The 9,482-nt window shown below is 37.4% G+C and overlaps 1 protein-coding gene and 1 long non-coding RNA gene across 3 annotated transcripts in view; one reads left to right on the forward strand and one right to left on the reverse strand.

The window, feature by feature from the left end:
* LOC106880097 (uncharacterized) overlaps positions 1-4,649 on the forward strand; it is a 6,403-nt gene extending 1,754 nt beyond the window's left edge. Inside the window, exons 2-3 of one of the 2 annotated variants that reach the window (XR_001410704.2) lie at positions 1,638-1,862; positions 4,173-4,649. This is a non-coding gene — a long non-coding RNA (uncharacterized LOC106880097). Of the gene's footprint in view, positions 1-1,637; positions 1,863-2,395; positions 2,491-4,172 lie in introns of those variants that run through there. The other variant, XR_001410705.1, reaches the window with a different exon arrangement.
* Positions 4,650-8,011: 3,362 nt separating this feature from the next.
* Positions 8,012-9,482, reverse strand: part of LOC106880095 (DNA-binding transcriptional regulator BolA) — a 32,547-nt gene continuing 31,076 nt past the window's right edge. Inside the window, exons 8-9 of the mRNA XM_014929912.2 lie at positions 8,722-8,801; positions 8,012-8,435 (exon numbers count right to left, since the gene is read on the reverse strand). Coding sequence (XP_014785398.1) covers positions 8,429-8,435; positions 8,722-8,801 — 87 coding nt within the window. The 3' untranslated portion in view covers positions 8,012-8,428. The remainder of the gene's footprint in view (positions 8,436-8,721; positions 8,802-9,482) is intronic.

Below are 9,482 nucleotides of genomic sequence, written 5' to 3' on the forward strand. Positions count from 1 at the left end.
GGGGGGGGGGGGTTGAACATAACACTCGCGATAGTCAAGGGATTACTGTATAATACACAACCATTGGTGCACAAGTGTATATATATATATATATATAGTGCACCAATAGTTATTGGGAACAGAATTCTAGTAAAAAATGTCTCTATTTTATAAATGCATTGGCTTTTCTTTCATGTTAGAAAGTTTGGAGAAAATTAGTGTTTAGTCAAATTTATTATAATTGCTGTATAAAATACATTAAAAAAGCTCACATATCTAAATGAAATAAAAAGCAAATTTTGTAAAGGAATTTTCAACATTGCTAGTATTTGTTGGTCGTAAGTATGCATTTCCTGTACATATGATTTGAGGCTTTATAAATTATACAACAAATAGTTGATGAAGCAAATGCTCTATGATTGGTCCCAAATGCAATGATACAGGCATGTCTGTTGATACCAGGGTATTGAGATAAATGCTAGTTGATTCATCCAAAAGATGATAATATGATGTAGATATGTCTGTCAACACCAGTGTTTCTTGGGGTGGAGGAGTTGTTACACTTATTAACTGGTTTCAAAAAATATTATATGATGATGTAGACACATCTGTCTGTCAATACTGGTGTCTCAGCAGGGAGGGGGTACATCAGACAGTTGTTAAACCAATTGACTGGTCTAAATCATGACGATGTAGGAAACAATTGTGATGCCAGCCTGCCTGAGATGTTAGATTATTGTTGAGGTGCTGGTGTGGCTGTGTGGTAAGATGTTTGCTTCCGAACCACAAAGTTTCAGGTTCAGTCCCATGAGCAATTAAAAGATAAAAATGAATTGAAGCTGCAAATTTGTGGGTTTACATTCAAGTCATTTGTGTGAGATGAATACAACAACATGGAATATTATCTGTGACAAAGCAACCTAAATAAAATGTCGCTTAAAAGAATATATCTCCAAATAGCTTTATGATTGTTCGCATCATCATTTAACATCTGTTTTCTAAGCTAGTATGGGTTGGACGTTTTGACAGAATCTGATGAGCCAAAGAACTTTGCTGAACTCTAATATCTGCTTTGTACTTACTTGTACTTGTGGTGGCATTCACTTGTAGTGGGTTGAGCCAGCTCTGATCAATGAGTTCACCAAGTCACCTCATGAATGATGACCACATCTGATGGTCAGCCGCAGTTGACACCACAGAGCAAGCTCTTAGCTGTAGTCATCATTCATTGTTGAGGTGTAGAGTTCATATTCAGAACTCTGAACAAAACCATGAATGTCTTCTTGGCATGGTTTCTATAGCTTGATGCTCTTCCTAATGCCAAAAACTTCATAGATTGTGCAGGATGCTCTTTAAGAGGCACCAGCACCGGTGAGGTCACCAAGTAACTCACAAGACAAGAGTCCTCAACTGAGGTGGGAGAGTAGTATTGAAGGAGTTGGCTTTGTACCTGGTGGTGATAGGTTAAAGCAGCGGGTTTTCAACTGTCTTTTGCTTATGGATCCTTTGGATACCCATTTTACTTGCTTGGACTCTCAGAGCCATTCAATGTTTAAAAAAAATCCTATTATAGTTTTAGAATTAAATGTTATTAGAAATCATACAAAAATTTGTTAAAATATTTTGTATATTGTAGAAATATAACCAATTTATTGCAGATAAATTTTTAACAACAAAATCTTGTATGGAGCCCCAAAGGTCATAGCAGCTCCAACTGAGTTAAAGTGGGTTAAAGTATGACAGGGGATAGGAACAGATGTCTTGCAGTAAAGGAGACAGATGGTTTTCCCCAGTTGTAAAAGGGAGAAGATAGTGATGTTTGAGCATACCTTCAAGTTACAGGAAGGTGAACATAAGAGAAGTGATGAAAAGGACTGGCTTAGGTGAGTTCAGTTGTAGAATATATTTATCGATTGTGGAATATTATATTAGAAACAGCCACACATACACTCACACCCAAAGCATGAATACACAAAACACACAGCTTTGTGATGTTATTTCAATAATAATAATAATAATTATCATCATCATCATTATTATTATTATTTTTATTATTATTATTATATTTATAATTATAATAATAATGATGTGTTGTAGGAGATAAATTATCCTATTACTGTAGTGCAGTTAAAACAAAGATACCTTTGACTGAAAAATAGCCTCATCAACACAAGTCATTAGAATGTGATAATTCAACAGCTTAACATTGTTTTTGAATATAAAGATGACTTAACATAAAAGCAAGTGTGTGTGTGTGTGTGTGTGTGTGTGTGTGTGTGCGTGCGCGTGCGCGTGTGCGTTTTTTTTTGTTTTTTATTTGCTAATATTTCCAGTGAAACTAAATTTGTAAAGTATTTCCTGCAGAAACAAAGAAAATATTAAAATGTGATTTTTGCTTATTTTATATTTGTATTAGAATTGCGTTTGAAGAAGGAAAATGATCAAAAATGGAACTAACCATATTTCATGAATTATTCTGAAACCATTCCACACAAAATTTTGTCCTTTGAAGTAAATTAGTCACTACAAAAGAGATTTCGAATAGATTTTCATTTCATTTACTGGAATAATGAATACTCATAGAAAGATTAAACATTATTATTATTATTATTATTATTATTATTATTATTATTTGTAGACTGTGGATTGGTAGATTTGTTACAGTGACAAACAAAATGCGTCGCAGTATTTCATCATCATTATCATCATCATCCTCATTTAACATTTGTTTTCCATACTGGCATGGTATGGACAGTTTGACCAGAGCTGGTATGGCCTGGGTCCACACCAGGCCCCATTGTCTATTCTGGAACAGTTTCTATGGCTGGATGCCCTTCCTAATGCCACAGAGTGTACTGCGTGCTTTACATGTGACACCATCACCAGTATTTATTCCGACTTATTATTATCATTGTTATTATTATTATTGTCATCGTCATCATCATTTAATGTCGGCTTTCCATGCTGGCATGGGTTGGATGGTTTGATTGAGGACTGGTGAGCCAGAGGCTGCACCAGGCTCCAATCTGATTTGGCAGAGTTTCTACAGCTGGATGCTCTTCCTAATGCCAACCACTCCGAGAGTGTAGTGGGTGCTTTTATGTGCCACCGGCACGAGGGCCAGTCAGGTGGTTCTGGTAACGACCATGCTCAAAAGGTGTTTTTTACGTGCTACCTATGCAGGAGCCAGTCCAATGGCACTGGCAATGACCACGCTCGAATGTTGTTTTTCACATTCTACCGGCACATGTGCCGTTAAGACAACACTGGCAACGATCAGGCTCGAATGGTGCTTTTTGTGTGCCACCGGCACGGGAGCCAATCCATATTATTGTTGAAGGTGGTGATTTTGTAGAATCATTACCACACACCAAGCAAGATGCTTAGCATTATTTCATGTATCTTTATGTTCTGAGTTTAAATTCCGCCGAGGTCGACATTGCCTTTCATCCTTTCGGGGGTCAATAAATTAAGTACCAGTTGAATACTGGGGTTGATGTCTTCAACTTATCCCCTCCCCGAAATTGCTGGCCTTGTGCCAAAATTTGAAATCATCATTATTATTATTAAGGCAGCAAACTGGCAGAATCGTTAGCACGCCAGACAAAACTGCTTAGCAGTGTTTTATCTGTCACTACGTTATGAGTTCAAATTCCGCAGAGGTCGACTTTCCCTTTCATCCTTTCGGGGGGAGTCAATTAAATAAGTACCAGTTACGCACTGGGGTCAATGTAATTGACTTAATCCCTTCCCCCCAAATTTGAGACCTTGTGCTTCCAGTAGAAAGGATTATTATTATTATTATTATTATTATTATTGCTAAGGTGGTAAGCTGGCAGCATTGTTAGCACACCGGACAAAATGCTAAGTGACATTTCATCTGTCTTTACATTCTAAGTTCAAATTCCGCCGAGGGTCAACTTTGCTGTTCACCCTTTCAGAGTGGATAAAATAAGCACCAGTTGAGCGCCTCACCCACCCCCACACCCATATTGCTGGCCTTGTGCCAAAATGTGCCACCAATTTTACCTCACTTGTGTACACCTGTTTTCTCTTTAGCATCATGGCTATTCACAACATCAGCAAGTGTTCTATTCACTCTGAATATATCTATATTAAATATATTTGAAACCAATATTTCTTCTATAATCAAGACTACTTTTATTTTAAGTATCCTTTCATTTTTTTTTCAGATAACAGAGTCTGATTTCACTGCTATTTCTAGAAGTTTGGCACGCTTGTTGGCTTGTGCTCGTAGTTCTTATAAAACAAAACACCAATCTGAATACAATAAAATCTTCTGTCTGACATTCCATCATCCCAAACATCTTTGATGATTCAGGAACCAAAACTCTAATTAATAAGTAGATTCCAACTGAATCACTTGATATTCTTGGCAGAACCATGAAAGGAATGGAATAATTCCATCACTTGTCAGAATATCAATTACTCTTCTCATTAGTCACCATTGTTGTGATGAGAATGCAAACGAGAAACTTCATAACTGACATGACCTTGAAATGGAACCAAAATTGGTTAATGTCTCCAGATTGTTTGGCTGTAATATTGAATCATGATGTCCTATTTAGGAAACGGTTTTCTCACTGGTGAAGTCATTCATTGAAATATTTATAAAATTAAAAGAAATTTGAAGATGCATGTTTAATATTTTTCCCCCCTTACAACATTGACCTTAAAATTTCTAGTCATAAGTAAATCCTGTAAAACATCTTCAAACTTCTAACCTTGCTGTGACCAAAATAAATGTAATTATCTCCCTTACAATAACTAGCCACTAGGGCACATCAAGTTGTCATCATCATCATCATCATCTTCATCTAAAGTTCATTTGGGATGGTCAGCTTGACAGGAACTGGTGAGCCAAAGGGCTGCACCAAGCTCCAATAGTCTGTTTTGGCATGGTTTCTACAGACAGATGCCCTTCCTAACACCCATTGCTTCACAGAGTGTACTGGGTGCATTTTACATAGCATCAGCATGTTTTGTTATTTGTGAGGCACAGGTGTGGCTGTGCGGTTAAGAAGTTTGCTTCCCAGCTATGTAGTTTTGAGTTCAGTCCCACTGCATGGTGGCTTGGACAAGTGTCTTCTCCTATGGCCCTGACCTGACTAAAGCTTTGTGAAAGGATCTGGTATGCAGAAATGAAAGAACCTCAGTGTATGTATGTATGTATGTGTGCATGGTTGTGTGTGTGAGTGTGAGTGTGTGTGTGTGTGTGTCTTTGTCTTGACATCACATGATGGAGGTAAACAAAGAGCATTGTCATACAATGCATGAGGTTTTAAGGAAAATATTTATTTTTACCGTTACATTGTATATACCTTGCCTCAACGGGCAGGTGATAAAATCCTAGAGTGTGAGAAGTAAAAAAGTTAATTTCAGCCTGTGTGTTCTTATTGTAGTAGTAAACCATAGAGAGAGATATGGTAATGTGCAGAGAAGAGAAAGCGAGTTAGTGAGAGAGTGTGGGATGAAACAACTGCTCCATTGATAAGTTACCATAGTTGTTCTCTTTGTGCCCTTTTCTTTTGAGACAGCGTTTGTTTAGCCTGTCAGCCAGACTCCATTCTCACTGAGCTGTCAGCAACTGACTGAGTTGTCACCAAATGACTAACTGGTTTTTGCTTGGGGGTTCTTGTTTTTGTAACTATCCAGAAGGATGGACATATCGTTGAGAACAATGGACTTCATTGGTGGTACTTGTTATCTGAATTCTAGCTTTTGGTAACTTATAAGAGGTTAGAAGGGTCAAGTGCTGGAGACATTATTTCGGCCTAGCCAAGGCATCTGGAAAATGTAAACGGCTGTCACAGAAAAATTATTGTTTCACCATGAGAAAAGTTTTGTTGAAGTGTTAATTTAAATTTGGCTATGGTGGATCAAATCCACTTCATGCCTGCAAGATCCACTACAGAAATATTATATTGCTTGGAAACAAGTGAGAGTTGGCTACAGGAGGGACAACTGGCCATAGAAAATTTGCTTCAACAAAGCATGGGAAAATGGATGTTAAAACAATGATGATGATGATGAATGTATGTATGATTACATTATCCAGCATGTCCTTCCCTTTTCAAGATGATCCAGGAGAAATTTGGCTGCTATTTCTAACAGTTCGATTGGCTACTTAGAAGCTCTCTTGGTTCAATGGTGTTGCTAATGCGCTTTCCTTGTTCTTCCTTCAAAAACTAAACAATACAGAAGATATGGTTGCTATTCACTCTAAGTGGTCGGTCAACGTGCTAGAAATAACAGCTTAATCTATTGTTTGTTCAACATCTGTTAAACAACTGAAAATTGATAGTCAATTTCTTTTACTCTGTTTAAATCATCATCATCATCATCATCATCAAATCATTTCCTCCATGCTTGCCTGAATTGGACAAGCAATATTAATTTAATCTAAATTGATATTGTTGGCGTTAAGAAGTCTCTGGATCCCACTGCTGTTGCATGGTTCATTATTTTCAGTTCTAATAAACCTCATTTGTATTATCAGAAAGCTTCATTACATCATTAAAATTATTAACGATGGTTGTCATTTAGCCCTGAGTCAGACCTGGTCAAGCAGACTTATGATCAAAGACGTTCTAGCTTTGACCATCTCAACTGTTTTATATAAACTCATGACTGCATTATCCATTTATCTTCATCATCATCATCAACATTGTTTAACGACCCTTTTTCCATGCTGGCATGGGTTGGACAATTTGACAGGAATAGATGAACCAGAGAAGTATGCCACTCTCCAATGTCTCCTAGACACTCTCCAATGTCGGCCTTGACACATTTCCTGTGTCCTTATAAGACTTGTCTCCCCCTTGTAAACATAAGGACACAGGAAATGTATCAAGGCCGACAGGAAGCAGTGCAGCTTCCTAGGTCTAACCAACAGTAGTATTATTCTCTTCAGGGGACTGTCACATTAAGTTGACAGCATACAATTATCTCATCTTGTTTGTTGTTAACACGTTTCGGTTGATATACCCTCCAGCCTTCATCAGGTGTCTTGGGGAAATTTCGAACCTGGGTTCTCATTCCTAAGGTATTTTTTGATGTTGTTGTTGTTATTATTATCATTATTATTATTATTCTGGTCACTGCTTGGAATCGAACTCGGAATCTTGGGGTTAGTAGCCTGCACTCTTAGCCACTACACCATATGAGGACAAATATCCATCAAATGTAAATAATGTACATAATTCCTCTTAAATATAGAGCTGTATCCTCTAATAAAAATCTGTGGATTCAACATATAAGGTATCGTCATCATCATCATCATTCAGCATCTGCTTTCCATGCTGACATGAGTTAGACAGTTTGAATAGAACTAGTAATCTGAAGAGTTGTACCAGGTTCCAATCTGATCTAGCATGGTTTCTACAACTGGATGCCCTTCCTAACACTAACCACTCCAAGAGTGTAATAAGTGCATTTTACGTGCCACCAGCACGGGTGCCAGGTACATGATGGTGGCATCGGCCACAAATGTGATTTCACTTGGCTTGACAAGTCTTCTCAACCATGGCATACTGCCAAAGGTCTCAGTCACTTTACACCTCTGTGAGGCCCAACATTCGAAGGATACTTTTTACGTGCCACCAGCACGGTGCGTTATGAGACACCAACATCGGCCATGACTATGGTCTCATTTGGCTTGATGGGTCTTTTCAAGCACAGCATTTTGCCAAAGGTCTCGATCCCTTGTCATTGCCTCCGTGAGGCCCAACATTCAAAGTAAATTTCATAAAACTTTATTTTATAAAATAATTGTCATGTAAGTGAGATTGTTTGTTTCCAGTTTTCTGTGGAAAAACATGTCAGGTTCTGAGAAAATATTACTTTGCTTGGATTCTGGTGAAGGTTGGCAACAGGAAGGGTATTTGTCTGTAGAAAATCTGCTTCAACATATTCTGTCTGACCTTTACTAGCATGGGAAAAAGGACAGTAAAACGAGGATAATGATGAAACTAATAACACAGATTAAAAGAAAAAAAAAACTCAGAAAATCTATATTTCAAAATTTTATTTAAAAATCTCACTCCTGTGGACAAGATTTCCTCAGTTATATATTACCGGTACTATATCATCCCAAGATGATCTCATCGATACAACAAGAACAAGAAATGGTTGTTTGGTCTTTCTTCCCTTTTGTACTTGGTTGGCAAGATTCTTGATGTGAATTCATATGTTGAAATAAATGTTGTTGTATTGGGAGGGTCATTAAACCAATAATAATAATAAATACATGCACTGGTTCAACATCACTTCTTTATTTTTAGTCAATTGGTTAAATATCTGACCAACTAAAAAAATTGATAGTTTGTTTAATGTGTTGTTTAAGTACCAGACTTAAATAAAGAATATGTACTGGGGTTGATTTGTTTGACTAAAATTCCTCAAGGCAGTGCTCCAGCATGGCTGTAGTCTAATGACTGAAACAAGTAAAAGAATAGCAGAATAACACAAGCTGGAGCAGTGGGTAGGGGGGGGGTGCCTTAACAATGAAATGGAGATGATATGAAACTGTTTTGTAGAATGAATCATTTAGAGGGATTCATGGAATTTAGTTTACTTTGAGGAAATTAAGTCTGTTTGTTGCTAAAATAGATGACATTTCCAACAAACATATTTTCTGCATACCAACAATATGATGTAGGTCAACATTTACATAAAGTCTTAACGTTTGTTGAGGTTCGGTATTCAGGAAGAAATCATTACCTGCTTGCATCACCGCCCATGCAAGGTGGAGATTTGTTAAAAGTACCATTATTTTTAATCCATTCTTCAGAAGTATGAGCCTAGGATTAAAAATATATAGAAAAAAAAGAGAGAGAGAGAGAGAAAGAAGTGTATTTCAACAGAATACATATTAACAGAGAAATGGAATACACACACACACGAACATATTACCCGTACAGCTCCTCTACAACAGCCTACTCTATCCCACACCCTTCTCTCATATTTTAGCCCCTCACTTGCAAGCATAAAAACTGACCTACAATTTCCTCAGGGTTCATAGTATTCTGAGCAGCACGGCCACCTCAACAATGCTGGTAGTATGAAAAAAGCTCCCAGTACATGATGTAAACTGGTTGGCATTAGGAAGAGCATCCAGTTGTAGAAATCAGGTCAAAACAGACGACTGGAGTCTGATGCAGTTCCTGGACCTGTCAGATCCTGTCAATCTGTCCAACCCATGTCAGCATGTAATATGGATGTTAAATGATGATTATATATAGAGAAATTCCAAGGAATCTAATGCTCATAGCTTAGTTTTTTCTTGGAGCAATATCGAGAATAACCAGCAGAAATTGCAAAGATAATCTGGCTCTCAACTGAGGAAAGAAAACTCCGAATGACCTGTCCTTGTTTTCTTTGTATCGTCTATCTGGATGTTTTGTTGTTCCTTTCTTGTATCACCTAACTGTCTGGATATTTTGCGTTCTTGTCCCATTTTGTATGATATATATATATATATA

This window comes from Octopus bimaculoides, chromosome 1 (genome assembly GCF_001194135.2).
Source record: "Octopus bimaculoides isolate UCB-OBI-ISO-001 chromosome 1, ASM119413v2, whole genome shotgun sequence".
NCBI classification, from domain to species: Eukaryota; Metazoa; Mollusca; class Cephalopoda; order Octopoda; family Octopodidae; genus Octopus; species Octopus bimaculoides.